Genomic DNA, 27,839 nt, shown 5'->3' with positions numbered 1-27,839 from the left:
TAAATCTGCGGCATGGTTTTATATATATATTTTTTAATCTAAACAGATGGAAAAACCTGATCTTTATTCAGCAGAAACACCCATGCTGCCTATAGAGTAGTTTGCTGCAGATCATTTTTCTCATTTATTATGGAAGATTTAACCCCCCAGGTGATCCAAAGTTATTAAAAAATGATATCATCTGGAAGGATTCCACTTCTTTTTGATCATAATTGTTTCTTGCAAAGAAACATGAATCTTAGAATCTGATTTGCCCCATTTTGTGCCATGACAATACGCCTAACCTGCAAGCACTTGCAAAATTAAACACAGTAACCTTCCACTCTTCATCAAATAATAACAAAACGCAATCTATAACGTCCACGTAAACCTATAATTTATGCTATTTTCAGGAAGCACTGCCACTTACTCCAGGTTAAAGCCTGGATCTCTGATTATTAAGGCAAGAAATGAGATGCTAGGTATGCTTGTTTCCCATGTATTAAATAAGGATGGAAATGAAATGGTCTTTCCTGTAATATTTCTGTCTCTTGTGGGTCCACCCTTCCCCCCAGGTCTTAATGCAGAAGTTGTCTATGCTCTTCCTGAGTCAGCTAATGGCCACTTTTCAATAGAGGAGGCAACTGGTGTCATCCGGCTGGAGAAGCCTCTAAAAGAATCACAGGTGATGGCGCTGGAGCTCACCGTGTGTGCCACAGACAGGGGTTTTCCACGCTCCCTCTCCTCCTTTGCTACTGTCACCGTCTCAGTAGTGGATCTGAAGGAATATCTGCCGGTGTTCCTGGATACGGAATACGTGGTTGTGGTACAGGAAGATGTGGCTGTTGGCACAGAGATTCTGAATCTGTCTTCATTAACAAGGGATAGTGCTCAGGGCACCGAGATCAAGTATGAAATAATGAATGGAAATGATCATGGGAAATTCAGGCTCCATTCCAGCACAGGTAAGTGGGCTATTTACTCAGCAGGCAAGATAAGCCAATGATACTTTTGTTCTTCTGCAAATTGGCTTCTCCTGTCTATCCCAGGTGCTTCTCTTACACTCTGTAGTTAATTCCCCTGGTCCCTTTCTATACAGATCCAACGACAAATCTATCAACAATGCAGAGCAATGGTTTTATAGGGTGGGGGAAAGGAAAAAGTAGTGGTTGTTCTGTTCTCACTCAAAAATACAGCAGTAAATTTTGGTCACTTTTGAATGGAAATGTTGCTTTATCTGAAATAGTTATATTTTCTTGTGAGGTAGCCACCCATCCCTTTAGTTTGTATAGCTAGTATGTTGGTTGTCTTGTGTTCAAAACATTTCTTGCCCCTGTCTATACGCAGGCATCTTATATGTTAATGGAAGCCTGGATTTCGAAGTTAGCCATGAATATTACTTGTCTATCGAGGGTATAAGAAAGGGCTCTGCTTCTCTCAGTGACATCACCATGGTTGTGATCAACGTCACGGACATAAATGACCACGTGCCAATGTTCAGCCAAGACCCATACATTGCCGACATCCGTGAAGATGCAGCTGTTGGTGAAATGGTGATCATGGTAAGAAATAGCATGGGACTTCACTACTGCATTTTGGCCACAGCCTCTGCCACTATAGTTTAGTGTTCTGATGGCCTCTGTGGAGGAAAACACAGTGGGCAGGATTATTACGAGAAGATGGGCCTTTGTCCTGGTGTAATAATGGATGCAATAAATGGGAGAAGTGGGAAAAGGCAGTGTGAAAAGATGCTGTTAGGCATATTAGCTGATAGCCATCTCCATTCATCATCATCAGACCAGGCACAATATTGGTACATATTGGTACATGGTACATAAAGAGAAAGCATTTAAAAGCAGCCATTACTGGCCTGGTTTGCATCTAACATCTTTAACAAACCATGAGTGGTTCCTCAGACTATCAAACAAGCCACAGCTTGCTTCTCCAAAGTTGGGGTTGTTTTCCAGCTGCTCTTGCCTTGTGACTTTGCAGCTTGTCAAGTCTCTGGGTGACCAAAGAAACCATGGTTAAGGAAGAATGTTGGGCTCATGCATTGCCAAGCCATAGTTAAAACAAACCAGGGTTTACAGACCAACACCAAACCATGGTTTCAGAATGAGGTTTTCTGGCAGTAAACAAACCATAGTTATGCCAGTGAGCAGGGCTCACACATAAAGCTAAAGCCAAGGCATAGTTTAGGGTTGTGTGAGAATCAGGCCACTGAGTTTATATTAGTGATCAGCCCAATCTTTGGCACCTTTTAAATAGGCTGGTATGGGCTTTGGCATTACACAGAGGAAATGGCAATACCTCCAAACAGGACTATCATTTCCTAGGGCTACACACACACAATCTGCCCCATGGCTTTGATCCATGCTCCCCCCCCCCCCAATCAGGCCAACCCAACCCACCCATTCTGCTTACAGTGGTGCCTCGCAAGACGAAATTAATCCGTTCCGTGAGTCTCTTCGTCTTGCGGTTTTTTCGTCTTGCGAAGCACGGCTATTAGCGGCTTAGTGGCTATTAACGGCTTAGCGGCTATTAACGGCTTAGCAGCTTAGCGGCTATTAGCGGCTTAGCAGCTATTAACGGCTTAGCGGCTATTAACGGCTTAGCGGCTTTAAGAAAAAGGAAACAAACTCGCAAGAACTCGCAAGACGTTTCGTCTTGCGAAGCAAGCCCATAGGGAAATTCGTCTTGCGGAACCACTCAAAAAACGGAAAACCCTTTCGTCTAGTGAGTTTTTCATCTTGCGAGGCATTCGTCTTGTGGGGCACCACTGTATTTTAGTGAAACCTTCACAAGTTGTCCAAGAGATAATGCTTCTTTCCTGCTAAAGGTTGCTGGTGGTAATAACTCAGCTCTTTTTCTCTCTACAGGTTCTAGCAGATGACAAGGATGGGTTGATGAACAACCAGATCACATACTCAATTGTGGTAGGGAATACACTGGGCCATTTCATCATTGATCCCAAAGGTGGACAAATCCATATTGCCAAGCACCTGGACAGAGAAGAAGTGAGTGACAGATTCAGGGGGAGTGAGGCTAAGATGTGTTAGGGTTTAATACTGAATAATTAAACTACTGGCAACACATCCACAAGACAAAAGGGGAACTTTTCCAAAATGACAATGGAAGTTAATGGTGTGCATCTGCCGAACATGTTCATAATACTAATAAAATGTGATAGTCAATAAGAAAGGGTAGCTTAACATTAACTGGGCATAGAAATCAATATGAAGGCTACTTTGAATGTGCAGTAAGAGCTGCTGTTTAAATGGGAAGGCAGGAGCATTCAGTGGTTAGAATACCCATATTTGTGATTTCTTAAGTTGGTGTATAAGCTAATCTCATTTACATCCTTCACCCTTGCTTCACCGTCTGTGAGTTGTGATCTCTGTTTATAAAATAAGGTTAATGTAAACGACTAAACAAAAGTTATCTTAATTTATTTTTATTTTTAAAATTTTATTTACAGGCTTTTACAATATACAGAACAAAAATAAAAATAAATCACAATCATTCTTGATTCCCCTTCCCCTCTTTATGCGGTTCCTTGTTTATATTTTAATTTACTGCATATCCAAATTTACTACTGACTGACTGACATGGACTTAGAACTGATCAATGCTGAAAGTCTTAGTAAAGTAGAAGGCACTTATAATATTAGGCCATAAATGATACTTTACTTAATCATTGTTTAATGTGTATTGGAATAACCAAGCTCCTTGGTGCATGCGTTATATTTTCTAGATATCCAGCTATTCTCTCAAAGTCCGAGCCACTGACAATGGACAGGTGCCTTTTTTCAATGACACCACTGTACTCATTCGGGTGTCTGATGTCAATGATAACCCACCCAGGTTCTTTCAGCTCAATTACAGTGTGACTGTTCAGGTAAAGTATCGATCAGCCTTACCCAATTAGTCTTTTTCAAAGATAATCCTAAGAGTTGCCATGTTAATCACAGGGATTCCTATAGGCTAAGAGGCAACTCAAGATTTACAGTAATAATAAAACCAATCTGGTGAAATTCCAGGAATATTTCATTCTTTCACAGTTTTCTACATAGCCCTTGAGTTTAACTGGATCTGAAGATATTAACTGTGTTGCAGTATCCACATTTGCTCAGAAGATTCTTTATAGCATAATTACCAAAATATCTCTTAACATTTAAAGAGGTATACAAAGTGGGACATTTTATTATGCTCACGTGCTTTGCACATGCTTAACCCTAAGCACTTTTTGTTCCTGTTTTTGTGATGGCCTTTGACCAAAGCTGCAAATGAACCTTGAACATGTAAGCCAACTTGGCCATTCTGTAACTAGCTAGACAACTGGTCTTTCTCTAACTTTTTTCTCTGAACGTTTCAGGAGAACTCTCCAGTTGGCAGTAGTGTCCTGGAGTTCATCATGAGTGACAGAGACTCCCCAGAGAACGGTCCTCCATATTCTTTCCAGATCACTGAAGGGAATGATGGAAAGGCATTCCAGATCAATCAGGATGGAGTGTTGCTGACATCATCCATCCTGAACAGAAGAACAAAAGAACAATACCTTCTGCAAGTCCAGGTAGATCCATCTTAGGCTCAAATCACACATTACATGGGAAGAGTCTGAGTGGCTCTCCCAGCAATTTTTTTATAAATGAAATGGAGCCACAGGGCTGGAGAGCTGCCAGTTTCTTTAGAGCAGCAATGCTGGCTAAGGGGCCGTTTCTCATATCAAAAGTAGCCTGCTGTTTGTGCTGTTGAGAGAAAGATACAAGTACCTTACAGAGCAAACAGCAGCGTGGAAGTGAATATTTTGATTGCAAAAGCACACTATTGGTTGGGTTAAATAGCCTCTTCCCCAGTGCCACTGCTACAACAGTAACCCACACAGAAAGACCCTTTGGTAACCCACACCTTTAAACAAACATTCCCCACAAAATACTTAGCCTTGAATAAATTACAGACACTCAGCTTTGCAAGTAAGTGAATATTTTGCCCACAGAATTTCAGAAGTTACAACATAAATGTCTCCATCTGCCGGCAGTAAAATAAAGATGGAAAAATGGTTCCAAACAACTTAAAAATAAAAGCACTTGATTTCCTTCCTTCCTTTGTTGGGTTAGCAAAGATGCTGGTTATAAAATCTCCATTTAGGGAGATTCAGTTCACTTGCAGGGAGCCATGATGCATGGCTCCTTCTTCCAGGAAGCTCAAAGAGAGAGGAAACAAAAGGCTGCGGGGAGCCTGCTAAACTCCACTCCCACTGGCAACCTGAACTCAGATTAACCCTTTCATTATGCATGTGTGAGTCGTTAACTGTATATTACATCATTTCTTACCTTGAGTAGGAGACGAGTAGGAGACGGAGGCATGCTAGCAACACGCTGAGCACAAGTGTTAGTGGGAAGTTGTAAACATCTGCTGAATTTCCCTCAACAGGTCACAGACAGTGGTATCCCTCCTCTCTCTTCATCTGCATTTGTAAACATCCGGGTGACGCAGCAAAGCAGATATCCACCTTCAGCCCTCTCTCTAGAGATTTTCATCAGTACTAATGAAAGAGCATTCCGCGGTGGAGTTCTTGGCAAAATTCATGCCACCGATCGAGACCCTCACGACACTCTGCTGTACACTCTGGAGTCGGAAGGGCCGGAAAAGAGACACTTCTCTGTGGGGGCTACAGATGGGAAGATAATTGCAGACGAAAGTCTCCCGCATGGTCACTATGCCCTGAATGTCACTGTCAGTGATGGGACCTTTGCAGCCACAACAAGCGTCCACATCCACGTGTGGTCCTTCAGCCAGGAAGCTGTGGATAAGGCGGTGGTGCTGCACTTCCGCCACCTCACCCCTGAGGAGTTTATAGGCGATCACTGGCGCAACCTGCAAAGGTTTCTGGGAAGCCTCTTTGAAACCAGGCGGCAGAACATACACATGGCTAGCTTGCAGCCTTCAGGTGCTACCAATGGAGTGGACCTTCTGCTGGCCATTGGGGAGCCTCATCATCCGCTCTTTCAGCCCAGCTTCCTTGCTAGCCGGATTTCTGAGTCAGCTGAAGAGATGGACCAGCGAGTAGGGCTGAAGATGAAGAAGGTGACTCATGTCCCATGCCAGGAGGGGGGCTGCACCACTCAGCGTGCCTGCAGAGAGACAATGCAGCTTGACCCGGGCATGGTGTTCACTTACAGTACCGCCCGACTCAGCGTTCTCACTCCTCGGCACAGTTTGGAACAGATGTGTTCTTGCAATGGTGAGAAAGTCTTCTGATAAATCACCTCCTTGAAGTATTTCAGGGTTTTCTGTTGGTGTCCTTTTTGAACATTGTAGAATGCCCTGCATGCAGTGGCGTAGCGTGGGGGGTGCAGGGGGTGCTGGCCGCACCGGGCGCAACATCTGGGGTTAGGGCAAATCCACGGGTTAGGGGGCGCAAATCCACAGGTTAGGGGGCGCAAATCCACGGGTTAGGGGGCGCAAATTACTTGCCTTGCCCCGGGTGCTGACAACCCACGCTACGCCGCTGCCTGCATGTTTTGTTTCTTCACACACACACACACACACACACACACATCCTTCTTGCATCTTTGTCGCTCAGACCAAAAATAATGTCTTTCCAAAAACTCAGAAAATAGCTACTCCACCCCCCAAACTAACCTGTAGCTCAGTGGTAGAGCCTTTGCCTTGCATGCAGGTGGTCCCAGATTCAATCCCTGGCATCCCTAGATAGGGTTGGAAATTCCTCCCATCCAAAACCCTGTACATCTGTTGCCAGTCAACTGAGCTAGATAAACCTGACTCCAAATAAGTCAGCTTCCTATGTAGTCACTGGGAGCACAACAGGGTCCAATCCTTCCCCCTGCCCTCCTGTGAAATCCCTGTGAATCTACCTGCCTGCCTTGTTCTCCCCAGTTTCTATCCCATACACCCATTTCCTTGCACTGTTGCTCCGGCAGCTGTGGGCCAGGGAATTTGGTCTTTCCCCGCTCCCTCTCAGATACCTGGCATGCTGCGACACCTAGTATTGCTTCGACTAGGTGTGGTTTTCACAGTATTCATGGTTTTCACAGTGCTTGCAATAGGCTTTTGATGGCATCTGTCTGTCTCAAGATGCAATGGAAGACTGCGCCAAAGTCAAACCGTTTGAGAGTGGCTGTGGCTGTAGAGATCAGTATGGGAGAGAGGTGTTTTATGGCAGCAGGGGCAGATGAAGGCATCTGGAAATTAATTTTTGAGACTGTCATCCAGTAGGAAATGCAAATTTTGACGACTTCACTCCCTGTCTGATGCACTTTTGTGATGTGGATTGCAAGGGGTGTTCATTAAAACCTGTGTGATGCTGATGCTTAGGGAAGCAGAGCTGGTGTAGCCTTGCAGGTAAAGAAGCTGAGCTCTGAATCAGGGGGTCCCTAGTTCAAATCTCACCTCTGCCATGACTTGCTAGGTAGACTTAGGCAAGCTACACTCGAGAGAGAGTCCTCCCACCTGCAATACTGGGGGTAGCAATACTGGCTTCCTTTATTGCATGGATCTGGTCATGCATGTCCAAATCGCACTCAAAAGTGTCATATAAATGTGAAATATTATTATTAAGTATCACTATAGATCATGTTCAGGATAAAGAATGCATAGAACTGGAGGAGTACAGTATGATGTCCTGTTTCTGAAAACAGCCTTTTTTAAACTTTCGTTTCCAGGTACAGCTTTGAAGTTCAGTGGACACAGCTACATATGGTACCACCACCAAGGTAAAAGGGATTGGCAAATGCAGTTCCACTTGAAAACCCATCAGCTCCATGCCGTCCTGCTCACTACCAATGGAACCAATAGTGCCGTTCTGCAGGTAGGAATTGTGATTCATTACATCCTCCATTACCACTACCCTGCAGCCCAAGGAAGCAGGCACAATGTCCTTCTCCATCTCAAATGTGGAGCACCTACATATATAGCTCAGTTGGTTAGAGTGTGGTGCTAATAACACAGCTTTGATCCTTGCAAAGGACACCTGCATATTCCTGCATTGCGGGGCATTGGACTGGATGATTCTCAGGGTCCCTTCCAACTCTTTGATTCTATATGTCGAGGTGCACTTTGCAACAACAACAAAAGTAGGGGGAGGCCAAAAAAAACAACCATTGTGGTTTCTTGAAAAGTCAGTAAGTTTCCATCTTTATTTAAAGAAGTATATCTGAACTTATAAAAACAAAAAAAAATTCCTTCCAGTAGCACCTTAAAGACCAACTAAGTTAGTTCTTGGTATGAGCTTTCGTGTGCATGCACACTTCTTCAGATACCAGTGCATGCACACGAAAGCTCATACCAAGAACTAACTTAGTTGGTCTTTAAGGTGCTACTGGAAGGAATTTTTTTTGTTTTGACTATGGCAGACCAACACGGCTACCTATCTGTAACTGAACTTATAAAAGTAACATCATTGTGGTGTACAATAAAATCATTAAAACATAATAGAATTAGAAAATCATAATATACAGGAAAAAACTGTCAACACTGAACCAAATTCATTCTCCAATTACAACTGCCTGTTTTCAGCAGGCAATGAAATAACTGAAATTGTAGGTGCCCCTCTGGTTTCAGCAGGAACAGTGTACCAGAATCCTGGTGCCACTGTACTAAAGGCCTTAGTTCGTGTAGAAGCTAAACAAATACAGTGGTGCCTCGCAAGACGAAATTAATTAGTTCCGCAAGTCTCTTCGTCTTGCGGTTTTTTCGTCTTGCGATGCACGGTTTCCCATAGGAATGCATTGAAAATCAATTAATGCGTTCCTAGGGAAACCGCCTTCAGACCAGGTCTGGGGACAGATGGTGTTCCCGCCCCCCCCACCCCGCTTCGGAGCAGCGTTCCGAAGCGGGGTGGCTGGGGCAGGTGTTCCCGCCCCCCGCCCGGCTTCGCAGCAGCGCTACGAAGCCCGGCGGCTGGGGCAGGTGTTCCCGCCCCCCCACCCCGCTTCGGAGCAGCGTTCCGAAGCGGGGTGGCTGGGGCAGGTGTTCCCGCCCCCCGCCCGGCTTCGCAGCAGCGCTACGAAGCCCGGCGGCTGGGGCAGGTGTTCCCGCCCCCCCACCCCGCTTCGGAGCACCGGGAGAAGCGATCTCCCCGCAGCCCCTTGCTTCAAAAGAGGTCCGGGGGCAGACCTCTTTTGAAGCAAGGGGCGGTGGGGAGAAGCGATCTCCCCGCCGCCCCTTGCTTCAAAAGAGAAGACCCGCTGTCCCCGGGGCAAGCTTCGTTTTGCGAAGCAAGCCCATAGGGAAATTCGTCTTGCGAGGCAACTCGAAAACGAAAAAACCTTTCGTTTTGCGAGTTTTTCGTCTCGCGAGGCGTTCGTCTTGCGGGGTACCACTGTATGTGATAACTTTGGGACATCAGGCTTTATACAGATTATACCAGTCTTAACTTGGTAATGAACTGGCAATCAATGCAGAGCTTTCAGTATCAGGGTAACCTGCCAATTCAATGAACTTATGAACTTGGGAAGCCTCAGGGCTTCCATTTCACCATGATTTGAGTTCATGGTTCAGTTCCTCTCATCCTGGCCACACAGGAAACAGCAGTCATCAATTCCAGCGGGCTGCCATCAATTATCTCAATACATACCTGTGTCTTTCAAGTGGAGATGTGCTGAAATATAGTGTCATGGCCCATGTGGTTGATCTGGATGAATGAATAAGCTTCTCACATTTGGGGTCAAAACTGATGTGGTGCAGGAGACTGTCATCTGCTCACCCTGTTAACATAGGAACATAGAAAGCTACCTTACGCTGAGTGAGATCATTGGTCCATCTACCTCAGTATTGTCTACACTGATTGGCCACAGATCTCCACGTGGAGGAAACATGCTTCAGGCAGAAGATATTCCCAGCCCTACCTGGAGATGCTGAGGATTGAACTAGCATGCAAGAAGATGGCCTACCACTGAGCTATGGCCCTTTCCCCCCTTTAAAGCAGCCATGGGAGATTGTCTACATATCGGGCACCTAATTTAATCAACAGAGCAGTGGAGGGAATGGGAACTTCACCCCTTCCTACCCCATGTGTTCCCGTTCAGCCTGAACCTACTGTTAACCCCACTGTGGGGGTGAAGGACAGGCATTATCCATGCAGTCTGTGGGGGCTTTTTACCTTCACCACCCACTTTCTTAAACAACACTCATAAAATTGCTTAAACTGAATTAGGTTGAGACTAGCTGCTAATCTTCAAGACAAAATTTGCACATTCAGATCACACAATTATGGTGGATCTGCAGAGGTTGTACAACAAACCTATTCCCCAAAAAAATCAGACTTCTTGTGATAAGGAAAGTAATGAAAAAGACACTGGCAGGTGTGAGGAATGCTTGCCTTGATGCAACATCAGCAAACAGATTGCTGTGAATGCTTGTTAAATACCCAGCATTGACTAATCTTCATGCAGGGGGGGGGGGGGGAAATGACTGCTCAACAAAATGGCTGTCTGGTCTCCTACGCAGCATTCAATGCAAAAGAACATGCTTAACGGGCATGTGGTTAGAAATATTGAATATCCTTTGATGATTCATAAGGGGAGACGGCAGTCCCAGAATTGCCTCCTACATTTCTAACACTCAAGAGCCATTGGATAAAGATGAATAGGCAAAGCGCTCAGCTAATTATAGCTATTCAGGTAGTCTGATGACAGTTTATAATAATTACTACACATAATTCATTAGCTTTTAATGATCTAGCCTGTTTACACAATGAGTCTGAGATAAAAACACCTCGCGCGGCTTGTTGCTGTTTTTCTCGCACATCTCCTAATAGTTTTATCTTTTTGGCTGAAACACTTTGCTGGAAGACAGTGTCACTTATTGTCAGACAGATTCCCCCCAATTTCTCGATCCTGATCTAGCTCTGGCTTTTCATACGGAAATCGGAAATCGGTGGAATTAGAGAGATGCTTAGCACTTTTGGAAATCCAGTTCCACAGGTTTTCCTAGCGCTGGCTATCACAGGCACAGCCTCCAAGCTGAGGTCTCCGTTTAGTTGTTCCACCACAGTTTTAATTAACTTCTTATCTTTGTTTTTATGTGATCCATAGCTTGTGTTTTTATTAGTAATGGTTCAGATTTGACAGATAACATTTATTTTATGTATTTTAGTGGTTTTGGTGTATCTTGGTGGTTTTAGGAGGATCACAGGATTGTTTACAGTAGAAAAACACAAAAATGCACAATATAACAACAAACAAAACAATACCCTTCCTCAGTTTAAAAGGCTGCGTAGATTGTTTAATTAGCCAAAGGCCTGGGAGAAGAAAAATGTTTCCACCTGGTGCCTAAAGATAAGTACGAAGGCACCAGGCGAGCCTCCCTGGGGAGGGAATTCTACAAATGGGGAGCCACTGCAGAAAAGGCCTGTTCTCATGTTGCCACCCTCTGAACCTATCATGGAGAAGGCACATGAAGAAGGGCCTCAGATTATGATGACAGAATCCAGGTCAGTTCATACGAGGAGGGGCGATCCTTGAGGTATTGAGGTCCTGAGCTGTTTAAGGCTTTATAGGACAAAACCAGCCCTTTGAATTAGGCCCAGAAACTAATTTGCAGCCAGTGCAGTTGGGCCAGGATTGGCATTATATGCTCAAACCATCTTGCCCGGATGAGCAACCTGGCCTCTGAATTCTACACCAGCTGAAGTTATCAGACTGTCTTCAGAGACAGCCCCACGTATAACTCATTGCAGTAATCTAACCTAGAGGTGATGACCCAAGTCTTCATTGACCTAAGCTTTAATTCAGGGGTCAGCAAGGTTTACTGGCCATGGGCCTGATCACTCCCACGGAGATTGTCCGTGGGCCAGACTGGCGCAGCATGACACCAGAAATTGCATCTGCACATGTCTGTGGCACCGGAAATCACTTCTGCACATGCCCAGACACTGAAAATCGCACCTGCACAGAAGTGGTTTTTGGTGTCTGGACATGCGCAGACATGATTTCCGGTATCTGCATGTGCGCAGACGTGGTTTCCAGCATCGCTCAGCAAGTCCCCGCACCGCACTGTGCCGGTTTAGCGAGTGGGTGGCTCGGTTCAGGGGCAGCTCAGGGGCCAGTAAAACGGTCTTTGTGGGCCGCATCCAGCCCATGGGCTGCACGTTGCCAACCCCTGCTTTAATTGATGGCAGGCATTTTTTCAGGGTCATCCTACATGACTTACTCCTTGATGAACAGCCCATGTGAAAGAAGAAGAGAGTTAGTCAAGCACCAACATGTGCTTATATTTCTCTTGATGAGTTTCATCACTCAAGACATCTAGCCAGAAGCAGGAACATTTTAATCTGATATCATTCCCTTTTCTTTCTTTTTTGGCTGTACTTTTAGAATCTTTATGGAATTCAAAGGTGTGCTCACTGCTTCTCCCTTGGCAGCAGAGGAAGAACTTCACCCTCCAGATACAGTTTTCTTTTTATTTGTTGGTCCTTGGTTGAGTTTAATGCACCTTGATGCAGAAAGAGGAGCTTGTAACTTACTGATTCCAAAATTTTAATATATCTTTCGCCATTGCTACAGCACAGCACTTAGCAGAGAAAACAAATTACTTTAAAATTACCTTTGAATCCCTTGCCCCATTTGTTTAGCTTAAAAAAACCACACAGCTATTTTACTCATTTTGATACTTCAGTGCACAATCTGTCCTAAGCACATTTAAATCCTAATGATTTCAACGGGAGAATGAAGCAGTCTGCTTGGCTGACATCAGCAGCATCTTAAAGTGATTAACTTTGGTCAAATTGCATCTTTACGGTTGTTCTATCATTCATTCCTTGAAATAGATTCTCTCCCCCCCCCCCGCCCTTCCTTTCACCCTCCCAACATCTTGCAAACCAACAGCTTTCCTCCACAGCTATTTACATCACATTCTGTGAGCAAAGCTGTTCATATGAAATTAAAATAATGTTATAAAGGTCTGTTAAATAGCACAAAGCCACAGCCAACAATCAAACAGGTATGAATCCCCTCCCTAACAAGGAAACAAAAAAGACAGTAAAATGTAATTTGCAGAAATTGCAACAGATTTTTTACTTGCGAAACATAGGCTGGGCTTAGACAGGCCTTTTCGGAGAATAAATTCCATAGGGAAGGGCATTCTGGCAAGCACTCTTCTGCAGCCCTCCATAAACATAAGTGACAGGATGGGCTTAATAAGAGGGTAGGAACCATAACTCAATGCCCAAACACATGCCTTGCGTGCAGAAGGTCCCTGCTTTGATTCCTAGCTGGACTAGATGGGTCATTGCATTGATTCAGCAGGCTCATCTTGTGTTCTGTGAGCTATAGGTTTGGTGTGGGTATATGTATATCTTACTATTCACTATGATTTATTTGTTACTGAGAATATTGATGATAGTAATAGCATGTTTCAGAAGAATGAAATAAATATAATGTCCAGGGTGGAATTCAACATAGCACTAAGTGGGGGGGGGTGCAGGACACCCCCACCCCCCAAAAACCCTGTACGTTTCCGAGCACAATTCAAAGTGCTGGTGTTGACCTTTAAAGCCCTAAACGGCCTCGGCCCAGTATACCTGAAGGAGCGTCTCCACCCCCATCGTTCTGCCCGGACGCTGAGGTCCAGCACCGAGGGCCTTCTGGCGGTTCCCTCATTGCGAGAAGCAAAGCTACAGGGAACCAGGCAGAGGGCCTTCTCGGTAGTGGCACCTTCCCTGTGGAACGCCCTCCCATCAGATGTCAAAGCGATAAATAAGTACCTGACAGAAGACATCTTAAGGCAGCCCTGTTCAGGGAAGTTTTCAATGTGTGATATTTTAGTGTATTTTTGGTTTCTATGGAAGCCGCCCAGAGTGGCGGGAGAAACCCAACCAGATGGGCGGGGTACAAATAATAAATTATTATTATTATTATTATTATTATTATTATTATTATTATTCACCAATCTTCCACAGCAGATTTAGGAGGCATGGAGGGGGAGACCTTGTTCTGTGCACACAACAACTTAGCTGAATAGATAGGTCTTCTGGAGCAGCGGGTCTCTGCTTCCATCTTGCTGAGAAGCTGCTGACTATTACAATCAGTTTTTTTCTCTGCCTCTCTGTTTTCTCTGCTGACTCTCCCCAGTGCAAAACTGTCAGCTGCCTTCCACTGTTTGGATTCTGCCAACACTCCTCTACTGGCGCCAGCAAAAGAGCAGCTCCAGCTTAGGCAGCAACTTCTATAGCATTAACAAGAGGGCGAGAACAGAGTTGTTGCACAGCCATTTGGTAGGCAAGTCGTCAGTCAAGTCTTCCCGAGTGCCAGTGTTCTTTCTTTACTTCTGAATCATCTTAAGGCCCAAATGGCAGGCATGATTACTATGAATTTTGAATGGCTGTAAATTCTAGGAAGAATCAGTCTTAATTAATGACAATGCAAGTTTGGGTTATAATGTATGTACTGTATTTTCTTAGCTTCTTTGGATTCACGTTTCCATTTTGTTTGGTTTATCTATATCGTTTTGGTGCGGGAACCCACAATAAAATACCACTGTAAAATTGTGTTTGATGCTTAGGCTTTGAACACACTGTACCTTTAAACCACATTTGAAGCACATCCCTACCCCCAGTCAAAGAATTCTGGGCACTATACTTAACCCTTCACAAAGTTACAATTCCCAACATCCTTAGAAAACTGCCATGCCCTGAATTCATTGAGGAGGGAAATGTGCTTAGATTAGAATGTGCTTAAAGGTATAGTGTGAATGCAGCCCCAGAGTCTAAAAACAGAACAAGAAAGCAAAATGGACACTATCTATCTATCTATCATCTATCTATCTATCTATCTATCTATCTATCTATCTATCTATCTATCTATCTATCATCTATCTATATCTATCTATCTATCTATCTATCTATCTATCTATCTATCTATCTATCTATCATCTATCATCTATCTATCATCTATCTATCTATCTATCTATCTATCTATCTATCTATCTATCATCTATCATCTATCTATCTATCTATCTATCTATCTATCTATCTATTTAAAAAGCAAACACCTCTGCCTGTTTTGGTATGTTTTGCAGCTTGCGAATGGAGTGCCTCGCCTTGGGTACAGATGTCGGAGTGGTTTCAGCGGTAACCTTTCGTCCAGCCAATTTGTGGGTGACGGAAAGTGGCACTCTGTCTTCCTGGAAGTGAAAGGCAATTCCATCCGTTTGCTTGTTGACAGCTTGGGAAATGCCTCTCTGCAGCTCCCTGAGGCCTGCAACCCTTCCCATTCCAGAAGAGATCTGCTCATTGGAGGGTTTGTGCAGCACCATCAGGCTCAGAGGGTCACTGATGGGTTCAGAGGGTGCCTGGATGCCATGACGCTCGATGGAAGAGACCTGGTGGCCATACCAAAGGAAAAGAGGTCCAGGGGTGTTGTTGAAGAGGCAGGCGTTCGGCAATGCTGCCCACACACCGGTGCCTGTAGGAGCAACCCGTGCCTCAATGACGGACTCTGCATTGAGATACAAGGTGGAGGTAAGAGCTGTGTTAATAACAGTAATGGGCAATGTACAAGGTTTTTTGGGGGGGTAGAGCAGCGTCCCCAACTTGACAGCCTCCAGATGTTTTTGGTCTTCAGCTCCCAACATCCCTGACCATTGACCATGCTGGCTGAGGCTGATAAGAGTTGTACTCTGAAACATCCGTAGGGCACAAAGCTTAGGGAAGGCTGGCCTAGAGAAATAACAGCAGGGATTAGTCACATTTAAGGAAAATGGCTTCTGTGAAAATATGAACAATATTGGAGACATTGGTCTGTTTAGGATGTCATGTTGCCTCTTCATAAAGCATGGCTTAAGAAGCCAGAAATGAGCCTAAAACCTGCACACAGGGCTTTTTTTCAGGAGAAACTCACAGAAACTCAGGCCCAGCACCTCTCAGGTGGGCTCCAGTACCTCTCAGGTGGGCACCATTGCCATTCTAAGAGAATGAGGGAGGTGTTCGTGGTGAATTCTATCACCTCTTTTTTAAGAAAAATAACACTGCCTGCCCACACTTCCTTAACATCTGCTTAATATCCTGATTGGCTAACCAACATTAAACCAGACTTCTCTGTTTGGAATGTACCAAGGAACTCTGGTTTAAACAAGCCAGGATCTTCATGTCAAAGCCAGCACACAAGGGGAGGAGGAAGGCAGAGGCAAGAGACTTGACCCAGGCTTCCTAAGCCATGGTTTATGGAACTGGCAGTGTAACAGGTGAACTGGGCTTGTGTGACTCTGGCCGCTGTTGCCAGGTATTCCCACTAGATGGAACTTCTTGAGTTGATAAGGTCAACTGGGAAATTCCAAATGATTTGATCATTGAAAGACCAAACTGCTTCATTGCCTTCATTCAAATATGCCTGGGGGGAAAGGCAGCAGAAAGAAAGTTCTTCCTCCAATTTTCAGTTCCCCTCCCTTCTTTCAATATCTTAAGCACTTGGGAGTCTGGTCTTTAGATCCATTTGTACTGTCAGACAGGAGTAGAGGTTTACTTGGTTTCTCTGTACCTTCCCTTCCTACCCAATATTTGTATCCTGCCCTTCCTCCAAGGAGCTCAAGGCATTTTCTCCACATAGCAACCCTAAGCTGAGGTTGGGTGGACTAGCCTCAAGTCCCCCAATGAGCTTATTGCAGGGCTGCCAGACAAATGGCAGCTGCTGAATTCCTACACATCAGCCTCTCCCCCTTTACATTTAAATTAACAGTGCAAGGGACAAGAATGTGAAAAGTGTGGGATTTTCTCTTTGCCAGCATTTACTGCAAAGGGGGAAGGGTGTGGAATGGATGAAGGTTTTAGCCTGTGGCCAGCAAAGAAGATTTGGATAACAAGAATGTTTAGGCTGGCAGGATGGGAGGAGCAGGGGAACCTGTTTTGGCCTGTGAGTATTTTGGAAGGCAAGCGAGTGGCACTGGGAAAGGGGCTTAAATAATTGGGTTGGGAACTCCAAAGAGAGGCATATTCATTACAAAGGCATGCATGTACTCAGGCCCAAAGTCAGTGAGTAATAATTTCCAATTAGAATGGAGGTGTATTGGGAAGCTAGACGTGGAAAGATAGCACATTAGAAGAGGAAAAGATGAGGGCTTTTTAGGGGTTTGGCACCATACTTAAAGCAGTCCTTCTCCCCCAGCAAAGTCACACATATCAAAATGTGTGTGGTTCTGGTGCCTACTGAGCAGGGGGGCTTAGGCCTTCAGCTGTCTCTAGTCTGATGGCCACATGAGAACACTGATCCTTGAACAAATGGCTTTAATGGTGACCCCAGAAGTTATCCGTACTATACATTTCAAGCAGCCTCATACCACTTTAAGCAGTCATGGCTTCCACCAAAGAATACCGGGAACGGGGGTTTGTTAAGGGTGCTGAGAGTTGTTAGGAAACCACTATTCCCCTCACAGAGCTCAGAGTAGTTTACCATTCAGCCCCTCTTCCCAGGGAACTCTAGGAATTGTAACCGTGGGGGAAATAGGGGTCTCCTAACAACTCGGGTGGCGCTGTGGGTTAAACCACAGAGCTTAGGACTTGCCAATCAGAAGGTTGGTGGTTCGAATCCCCACGATGGGGCGAGTTCCCGTTGCTCGGTCCCTGCTCCTGCCAACCTAGCAGTTCGAAAGCACGTCAAAGTGCAAGTAGATAAATAGGTACCGCTCCGGCAGAAAGGTAAATGGTGTTTCCGTACGCTGCTCTGGTTCGCCAGAAGCGGCTTAGTCATGCTGGCCACATGACCCAGAAGCTGTACGCCGGCTCCCTCGGCCAGTAAAGCGAGATGAGCGCCGCAACCCCAGAGTTGGTCATGACTGAACCTAATGGTCAGGGGTCCCTTTACCTTTAACAACTCTCAGCACCCTTATCAACCATACTTCCCAGGGTTCTTTGGGGAAAGCTATGACTCTTTAAAGCAGTATAAACGTACATTCTAAGTGGGGCTTTACATTCATACACTTGATTGACTGGTTTTATTTCCATTCGGTAACCCATGAGCTTCACTTGGGGGGGAAAGACAAATCATAAACTCCAGCTCTAGTGCACAAGCATGATGTGCAATGAGCTTTAAGCAGAATCCTTTTTACACTCTCTGTCACTAGTGTCCACATCTGTGGAAAGCATTCCGTCCTGATGCTCATGGGACAAAGCCACACATTTTATAAGCAAGGAGAGCACCCAGCAAAGGTGCTCCTTGGCTTGTAGAGATTTTTCCTTTCCCTATCCTGGGGTGGTGGTGGGACTGATGGGTGCTTGGAGGTGACTTGGATAGCAGTGTGTGGTAATGGGAGACACGCACTGAGAAACACTTTGAACCACCTTCTGTAGGCATGTGCACCTTTTGTTATTTCTGCCTGAAGCCCGCTGTCGAGTTGCATGCCCTGACAGGTGAGCAGTTAGCAAAAGGCGGAGAGCACACGTCCTCCTTTCCTTCAGCTCAGAGCAAAAAGCTTACAATTCTTGTCTTGTCAGATCAGCAGCTCAGGCGCACTTGTCAGACAACAATTTTCAGAGAGACAAGGGCGTATAAGTTCATGTCCTCACAGATCTACATGCGCTTCTGCAGCACGCAGTGACAGCATGCTTGGGGACATGCATGACGGTCTCCGTGTGATGGTGGGGAGATGCCCGTACGAAGTGTGTGCCTGCATAAACGCAGTATCCATGGTTGGGGTGTTCTGGAATGCCAACAATAAGCTAGAACAGCCCCGGAATTGGTATCTGAGCATCATCTGATCATTTTGTAGGTGCATTTCCCTTGGGCACCTGTGCTGGGAGAAAACAGGAAGGTGAAAAATATAGTAAGCAAAATGGCAATGGAGAGTAATGTCTTTTGTGGCCGTGATTCCACATGCGCTGTCCAATAGGTGCCCATGACGCCGGTGCAGCTGAGGTAGTGCAGCCGCAGTGCTAATTACTGTAGTAGTTTGAGCAGTGAACGGTTCCCATTTCCCCAGCAACTCCACATTTGTTTCGGTGCACTGTAAATGTTATTTCCCAGGAATGGATGGCTGTAACAATGGTGCATTCCACACAGGGCTGGCCGTACTATAAGGCAGAGTGAGGCAATTGCCTCAGGCAGTAGATTGGAGGGCAAGAGCCCTAATATTCCTCCTGAGCCCCTGGCCATTCTCCCCTTTTGCAGATCTGAGCAATACGTGCCACAGAGCTGTCCTGTTCCCTCATACCTACTCTACCACCCTCAGGTGCACTGGGAAACACTGTCATCAAATTGCTGGGCAGCAGAGTGTGGGATTCCACTGTCATCCAGCTTCTTTATATTGAATTGGGTGGGAGGCCCTATCTTGTCCTTTGCCTCCGGGCTGGTTCCCTGATTCCGCACATGAAAAAATGTCATTCTGGTTTCACTTGTTTTTCAAACCTTTTCCATTTTTTCCCCACCTGTCACTAGGTTATTCTTGCATCTGCCCCATCCAGTTTTCTGGAGACCACTGCGAAGTTGCTGATAACCTTTGTGAAGGCAAGCCCTGTTTGCATGGGGGGACTTGTGCCCTCTCCGAGAAAGGCGGCTATACCTGCCATTGCCCAGAGTGGTACTGGGGAGAAAGGTAGGTGTGGCCCTTAAGCATTACCCCCTCCATGCTTGAATGACACAAGAAGCAGAGAATCATAGCACTACCAATAGTTTTCATGCCACGTCTGAAATGCAACATCTGTCAGAGGAGTCGGTTTACACGTTTCAGATGCTAGATGGGTTCACACATGCTCGTTCAGAATGGATGCCCTAATTCCATTTTTTAAAAAACACTGCGAAATGATAACTGCCTGTAGAGTTTCACTATCAACCAGTGGCAGCCTCTTACTTAAATATGAAGTCAGGTGAGATCTCGTGGTTAGGTCCAGAACAAAAAGGTGTTGGCGGGTCTTTGAATTCACTCAGGTGATTAGAGGAAAAGGAAAGGCCAGTTAATATTTATAATAATCTTGGTTTGAGGACAACCATGAAAAAGGAGAATAACTCTCCTCATCTTGCCTATGTGAGGAAAATGCACAAATCGTCACTAGATGGTGCTGCTGTACAAGCACATCAGGTTATTCTGTAGGTCTTTGGCTACATAAGTGTTGAGTAATGTACCGTATTTTCATTATTATTACCTGCCACCAATGTCACTATTATTAATTAATTAAAGGGGAAATTATTTACACACATAGCAAATACAGTTGTTTGGGCGAGGAGCAGGATGTTTGGGGTTATGGGAACCCAATTATGGATCTCCCTAGGCTATACACACCAGATCCTAGGGGCTGAGACATTTTTGCCTACCCCCCCTTTTTTTTTTGAGGCAGCTGGGGCCCCTCAATGTTCAAGGGGCATTCAACTCTACCCCCTGGCTCCTCGTGACATCGCACGTGTGACATCAGGACGTCGTGTCGAGCCCCCTCAATCATCTTGAGAAGTTGGTGCCTCTGCTCAAGGCACAGCACCAACAATTGCCCAAGTCAGGCTCTGGCCAAAGCCTCAGGGCTAGGAAGAGCATCTCACCAGCCTGACCAACACTCACCACCAGGCCCAGATGGCATTGTGTAGGCATCACTTCACTTGGCAGTAAAGCTTGACTCCCATCCAGCTAGCTGCTCTCCATCCACCTGCTTTTTGGGAGCTCTGAGAAAGGTCCAAGGGTATCCTCAGGGCCAGGTGTTGTAGGTGAGGTGGCCAGAAAAAGGCCTCACCCACTGCAGTCTTTCGCTACTGTGGCTTTTCTAAACTCAGTGGGTTTTTTAAGCTTTAAAAGTTGTAAAAGTACTTTCCAGCACAGCAATGCACATTAGCCCCAGAGGCCTTCTCAGTGACTTTACCTAAAATCTCTTTGTCTGAAGAAGGATGCCTTTGGCTCCTTCTCAGAACCCAGATGACAGAGAAGTGGTTGTAAAAAAAAAAAAATAGGAGAGGGGGCTGTGGGAGCAGGGGGAAGGGAATTGTGGTCAAATTGCTGCAGCAAAAAGGAGACTGGAGGCGGGGAGGTCAAGGGGGGGGAGACATTGGCTGGATTGTGCCAATGACCCATCTGAAGTTTGGCACTGTCCCTGGGCCTCTCTGTCAAAAGGATACTTTTAGAGCTGTTGTTAGGATGACATAGGCCAACAAAAATCTGGCATTCATAAAGCTTATGGCCTCTCATCCTGTTCACCAGCATTCCCATGCCATTACCATGAGACTGTCTGGCCTTCTATGAACATTTGTTCTATGTTTATCTTTGATACCATGTTATACACAGGTTATACACCAAAGTGTTTTCAAAGTGTGGTCATCCTATAGAATGATTATCACTGAAGAGAAATGACTTCAAATTTTGAACTATTATGAACTTTTATAGTATTAAAATGGAAATGGTTTTGTTAGCACACCAGCAATATTTACAGGGGAAAAACAACAACATTTAAAAAGGAATGAAATGAACATTCTGAACAGAACATTGTTTTTTTAACCCTGGTTTTTGTTTTTGTTTGTTTTTTTGCATATTGACAACTATACACTTTGAATCAGTTCTTCTGAATTAGATCCCGATGGCTGGAATTAGCTACACTTAATTGTAATTCTTTCACTGAAGGCAATATGAGTTAAGATACCTAATTGTTTCTTCAATGGTACTATGGACACAACCATTTTTAGCTAGAGTGGAATGCAGTTTCTTGGTTCCTCTGGCACTGTAACTCCCCGATGATCTCACAGGTAGAGTCTCTGATACGTGTGATGTCACATTGTCTAATGATGCCTTCTACCATCTCTTCCGCAGATGTGAAAAAGTTGCAGAGAAATGCCTGGAAAACCCATGTCTGAACTCTGCGCGCTGTGTGAATTCTGATGGTTCCATTCACTGCATCTGCACGGGCGACTTCCAGGGAGCATTCTGCACGCAGAAAATTGTGACGCCAACAATTAGTCCATCCAGCTGGATCTTGGGGTCTGGAGAAATTGCCGTGATTTCTGCTGGGCTGTTAGGTGTCCTCATCCTGGTGACAGCATTTATACTTATCCGCAAATTCTACTGCCACAAAGTCAAGGCTCACAAGCCTGTGGCCAAAGAAGACCCAGACCTGCTCTCCAAAAGCGAATTATCCAAAAGTGTCGGGGTTGGCACTCAAGGTCTTACCCCCATTGAACTAAACATCCTCAGCGACGGTCACCACCACCATCTCGATGCACTAGACCCAGGCAAGCCTGCTGTCACATCGGAGTTTGCGACCTTCAACACAAACCATGTTCAGAAACAGCGGGGCGCCATTGTGTGCAGTGTGGCCCCCAATCTCCCAATTGCCACGCCCTCACCTGAAAATGAGCCCGTCATCAAGAGCACCTGGGCTGGAGAAAAGATGGGTTTGTTTGACCTTCTTTCTCTCTCCCCCCCCCCCTTCCCTCTGCTGTGTTGGGGTGCTTCCAAGTGATGTTCCTTCCCAGCAGTTAGTGCTCGCAGTTGTTATTGTGTGAGATGTCTGTGTCTCACAGTAGCCATCCTGTCACAGGGATCTCCATTTCTTGCCTTCAAAACACAATATTTTGTCTCTGGGGGAACATATTTTCTACTTTGCCCTCCCCAGTATAGATCATTGGTTGTGCTAGGGTTGATGTGAGTATTGTGTAACTTTGGCTGTGCCCATTACGCCAGTAGTCAGAAGCTTCTCCCGCCATTTTGTGGTCTTTCAAAAGAAATTGATTTTAATTTTTGAGAAGCTTTCCACTCTGAACCCCTAAAGCACGGGAACTTACTGTTGCCCTTAAAAGAACCAGAAGTGAGCTAGCTAGCCAGGCTACCTTCACATCCTTCATTAATGCAACACTTAAAAATATTGTTAAAAAATAATAATCGTTGATTGGTAGGTTTTCCTTATCTCTCACACCAGTGCACAGATTTCCCTCTGAGTAAAAGGATTTGGTGACCACTTGTATGACTATCACACCAAAGCAAGATTACCGCCGCCGCCACCCCACACACACAACCATTAGATGGGGAAATGGTCTGACCTGTGCTTTTGTATTATCTGAAAAGAGTGAGTGTGCAGTCAGCAAAACAACAAGAAGCCACTAGCTCAGATAGGAGACAAAAGTAATGCAGGCAAAATATTTGCTCCTTCCAGCCCCATTGTTTTGCTCTTGATCCCTGCAATCTTCATGCAGCCTTGTATGCCCTGCTGTTGAAATGTGTGGATCCTGATGTTCTGTCAGAAAGGGCATTTTCACACACCAAAAACAAGACTGGGTTGCCTACGATCCGTTTCAATGCAGCAGTGCTTTTGTCTGGGCCTGCAAAGTTTGATTATACTTGCCTGTCTATAAAAAGAGAGCAGCTTGGCAATCAGTTTTTATTGGGGGGAAATATTATGGCATTTATCAGCTTGAAGTTCCTTCCCCTGCAAGCAGAAGCTGTGTGCAAATAAGATGAAATCATCTTTAAGCAGGGAATTGCTAATTTCAACGTAGGTTTCAGTCTTGATTGAATGGCTTCTTGCTATGACACCTCTGGGTTTCTGTTAACTCTAACCCACAGCCCACACAAAAACTTCTATTGATTAGTTTCAACACTCACTCTGATGCAACATTCAGGGGCAATAATATATCCAAGTTTATCACTGTGCAGAAGGAGTTAATTACATAGACAGAATAGTGGGCAAGCTGAGCTCTGATGCAGTTCATGATGGAAATATTTCATGATTTTTCAGCCAAGTTTCAGTGTCAGAGGCTATCATGTCCATCAAACTGACTTGCTTTCACTTCTCACATAGCAGTCAAACAGGCCAGCTATGAGTCTCAAATGCCAGTAACAACATATTTCAGTAACAAAGTAATGTGATGGGTGGATGTGCCATATTAAAGGGAAGGTGAATGAGATAACCAATCAGAATGGGAGAAAATATCGTGGTCCACCACTATTGCATTTTGGATAAGGGAGGATGAGATGACCACAGGCTTAGAAATGAAGAATGGTCACATTCAGAACAGAAATTTTGCATGTTTGATCCCAGAATTTTTTAATATGTGGGAGTTAATTAATGTTCTGACCACTAGAGGCTAGGTAAAAAAGAGGTGGGAAGTCTTCCCACCTGTTTTCCATGGAGAAATAATGGAACTGCCCAATACACTCAACATGGGGCTACTACTAGAAACAGCCTCTCCATGGTAAGTTTGGCCCCATAACAAGAGGCCTCGCTGATCCCAAGGCAGCCCCGTGGGTTGCCCGCTAGATGTTGTTGGACTCAAACTCCCATCAGCCCCAGCCCCAACATGATGCTTACATGTCACTGACAAGAATTAGCCAAGGGGAGTGGGTGGCATTGTTAGCAAGAGCCCACTGTCCGATGTTAGAATACACCTGTATAACCTGCTTGCACCACTCTTCCATCCACCACTAAATGTGATTCAAACAGCAAAAATATTTGCCAAGAGGTGCCTCAAACTTCACACTGCATACTGTTACTGAATTGTTCAGTATTCAGTGCTATAACAACATGACGGGTACAAAGGAATAGCATTTGGCTGTAGCCTACGTTAAGTCCTCGAAGCACACTCATTTAAATTAATGGTCATAACTAATTTAAGACCATTCATTTCACTTGGTCTACTCTTCAGTTGGTCGCAGGTGGAACTACGGTCTAAACCACAGAGCCTAGGGCTTGCCGATCAGAAGGTCGGTGGTTTGAATCCCCGCGATAGGGTGAGCTCCCATTGCTCGGTCCCTGCTCCTGCTAACCTAGCAGTTTGAAAGCACGTCAAAGTGCAAGTAGATAAATAGGTACCGTTCTGGCGTGAAGGTAAACGGCGTTTCCATGCGCTGCTCTAGTTCGCCAGAAGCGGCTTAGTCATGCTGGCCACATGACCCGGAAGCTCGCCAGCACCCTTGGCCTATAGAGTGAGATGAACGCGCAACCCCAGAGTCGTCTGCGACTGGACCTAACAGTCAGGGGTACCTTTACCTTACTCTTAGAACTAACATTGGCTACATCCCCTTGATGTCTAGTGAGATGTTTAACATGTGGGTTATCCATGCTTGAGGGGGCTGAGTAGAATAATGCTGCTGCTGCTGTTGCTAAAGATTTCTTACCCACTATTCGCCATAAGGGTGGGATACAGCAATTTAAAAATACAATATTCAAATCGGTTAAAACAACTTACAATCAAAAGAATGGGGTGGGTCTAAAAACATATATCTGAAGTGTCAAAGGTATAGAGGTGCATAGGACAAAAACTGCACAGTGAAGACTCCAGGTGCAACTGGGAGCTAATTCCACAGTTTAGTGTCTGAAAATGCCCTCTCCCAGTGTGTTGCCCACAAACCTCTGAGGATGGCCAAACTAAGAAAAGGACCCCTACTGCTAATATTAACACCCAAGAGGGCCTGCAGGGAAAGAGATGGTCTTTCATATATTTGGAGCCTGAGTCATTTAGCACTTTGAAGATTTAATTTGAGCACCTTGACAATACCACACATACAAATGGCTATATAAACCAACAGGAGAAGGAGGGGAGAAGTTTACTGTGTGAGGATCCAAATTCTTCCTCATCCTTCAAGGATTGTGTTCCCCAATCGCTTCTGGGCCTTTTGGTTAAGATCAAGTGTGAAAGATTGTGTTCCCTTGGAAATAGCTCATTCTAACTTCTTATGATGAACTGATTCTAGACAGAAAGTGCAGAGATGGCTAGAAAAGCCTACACATTCCTTGGGAGGTATTAACATGCTTCTGATTTTCTTCTAGTGTACCCAGGAGAAACAACCTACTGGCCTCCAAGATACCAGCCGGCCGATCTCCAAGAGTACCATCAGTATGAAGTGATTCAAGGCCCTCTTCCACCTTCTCCATGCCGTAGGCCGCCTCCTCCTTCCGTAGACTCAGAGGCAACAGGCCTTTATGGTGGCTTTCCTTTCCCGCTTGACCAAAGCAACAAGCGGGCCCCAATACCACCCCGCTACAGCAACCAGAATCTGGAAGACTTCTTACCTCCTGTTCCTGGAGAGCTACCTGCTTCCCAGTGCCAGAATGAATATACTGCCATTAGCTACTACCCTTCTCAGCGCGTAGAGAGCGAGGGGCCACCTTACCACCCAGACAGTGGGTACAAGAGAGTAAGCATGCGACTCAGTGTGGCCCAGCCGTCCTACGCAGACTGCGAGGTGAGGCCTACGTCCACTATCAGAACTCAGCCAGTACCGCCTCCCAGTTACGAGGGCTCTGACATGGTGGAGAGTGACTATGGGAGCTGCGAGGAGGTGATGTTTTAGTGGGACTCGTGTTTGAAACGAGGAGGACTTCCAATTTCATCTGCACAATGAAGGAGAGGCAACTTTCTTTGGAGTATCCATTTCCCGGAACATGCGACTTCCTGTGGTATTCTAAGCAGCCTCATCCATGCACATAATTACACTGAAAATTAGTATTGGTGCCACAGCCCTGGTCAACAACCACTTCTGCTTTGGACTGGATTTCAAATAGAGCTTGTTTGTTTTTTGAGCTGGATTGTATCTCGAGAGCCAAAGAGAACACTGGCATCTTCTGAGCAATAGGGAGTCCTTCAGAAGTGGACAGAGAACTTCAACGCCATCTTCCAACCCGTTCTACACAGAACACGTTAGAATGCATTGTAACCAAAGAACAATGGGCACTTGTGGTTGTCAGTCGCCAAAGCAGCAGTAATTAGGGCTGAACTGATTGCTTATTGTAAAATATAAGGGAAACATTGGAGTGGTGGTGAGAAATCTCTTAGTGCTGCCTTTGGATCTGGCATCAAAGGTTTACATTAGGCAGAAAGCTCCCAGAGGAGAAAAGGAGGCGGGTGAGAATGGGCTGCCCTGCAGCTCTGTGTCCCCTTGCTCCTTTCATAGAGAGGGGGACTCTACTGTCACATCCATTCATTCATTGGCCTGTCACCCTCGAGCCCTGCAAAAGAAAAGGGCCTGGGGAAGAAAAAGAAAGAAAGAGAACAGTTATATTTTTATAGGAGAAAGAGTTGCTGCCCAGAAAGCATTGTCTCCTTATCTTAGGCCACAAATTGTCACTGGCACTAGAGGTCAAGTGAAAGTAATGAGTGCAGATGGCAGACTAGGAAAGGGCATAGAGGCAATGTGCCATATTTGTACCACAAGACTTGTCTGTTACCTGTAAGTGGCGTCCTCCACAAGGGCGCCATATTAACCAGATCAAGGAAGTCAAGGGTGGTGGTCGATGATCAGTCTATCTTCCTACAATTCTCATAATTTATGAGAGCCTGTGTTACTGCGTTGCTGCCCTAGGAAATGAGTAAACAGAGTGTGCTGGCTCCATCTGCATCAGCTTTAGTACATGCCATGAACCATGGGCATGTAACTGTATATTTCCTCTCTCTCTCTCTCTCTCTCTCTCTCTCTCTAAATATATATATATATATATATATAAATAGATATACATATGGACATACTTGTGCAAGGTGATGTGTGTGAGAATGCGTGCGACTCTACTGACGGACAAACATGGGGAAAGAGAGCCCAAATTGGGTGTGGAGTGGATTATTTAATACAAGGCTGGCCTGTACCTTTAATGCACTGTGCATCTTTAGTTAAATGAAATATTTCTCTGTGAGAGTTTATTATGGACATTTGTTTATCAAAAGCAATAAAATGGACTTTTTTAAATGTGTTATTTGCAGATCAATTTGAGTTACTGGATAACTGTCCAGCAGCAAGCAATCAGCACAGATCACACTAAAGACAGGGCTATGGAATTTTTACCCAAACCAAACAAACCGCAGGAGCATTCAGCTCTACTGAGTCAGCTCAGTAGTAAGACACTGGCCTTGACCCCACTGTAATCGTAAGAAGATAGGAGCCCTGCTGGGTCCGGCCAAAGGCCCATCTAGTCCAGCATCCTGTTCTCACACTAGCCATCTAGATTCCTATGGGAAG

The 27,839-nt window shown here is 45.2% G+C and overlaps 1 protein-coding gene across 1 annotated transcript in view; it reads left to right on the top strand.

Annotated features, from left to right (window-relative positions):
- The window catches only part of FAT2 (FAT atypical cadherin 2), a 107,605-nt gene extending 80,036 nt beyond the window's left edge, over positions 1 to 27,569 (top strand). Inside the window, exons 14-24 of the mRNA XM_028718313.2 lie at positions 555 to 944; positions 1,327 to 1,541; positions 2,859 to 2,996; positions 3,733 to 3,876; positions 4,354 to 4,551; positions 5,412 to 6,222; positions 7,664 to 7,809; positions 15,018 to 15,459; positions 19,364 to 19,520; positions 21,708 to 22,288; positions 25,660 to 27,569. Coding sequence (XP_028574146.2) covers positions 555 to 944; positions 1,327 to 1,541; positions 2,859 to 2,996; positions 3,733 to 3,876; positions 4,354 to 4,551; positions 5,412 to 6,222; positions 7,664 to 7,809; positions 15,018 to 15,459; positions 19,364 to 19,520; positions 21,708 to 22,288; positions 25,660 to 26,183 — 3,746 coding nt within the window. The 3' untranslated portion in view covers positions 26,184 to 27,569. The remainder of the gene's footprint in view (positions 1 to 554; positions 945 to 1,326; positions 1,542 to 2,858; positions 2,997 to 3,732; positions 3,877 to 4,353; positions 4,552 to 5,411; positions 6,223 to 7,663; positions 7,810 to 15,017; positions 15,460 to 19,363; positions 19,521 to 21,707; positions 22,289 to 25,659) is intronic.
- The last annotated feature ends 270 nt before the right edge of the window (positions 27,570 to 27,839 follow it).

This window comes from Podarcis muralis, chromosome 2 (genome assembly GCF_964188315.1).
Source record: "Podarcis muralis chromosome 2, rPodMur119.hap1.1, whole genome shotgun sequence".
Classification (NCBI taxonomy): domain Eukaryota; kingdom Metazoa; phylum Chordata; class Lepidosauria; order Squamata; family Lacertidae; genus Podarcis; species Podarcis muralis.
Note: the sequence above shows the minus strand (reverse complement) of the source record. Positions and strands in the feature narration are given on the sequence as shown.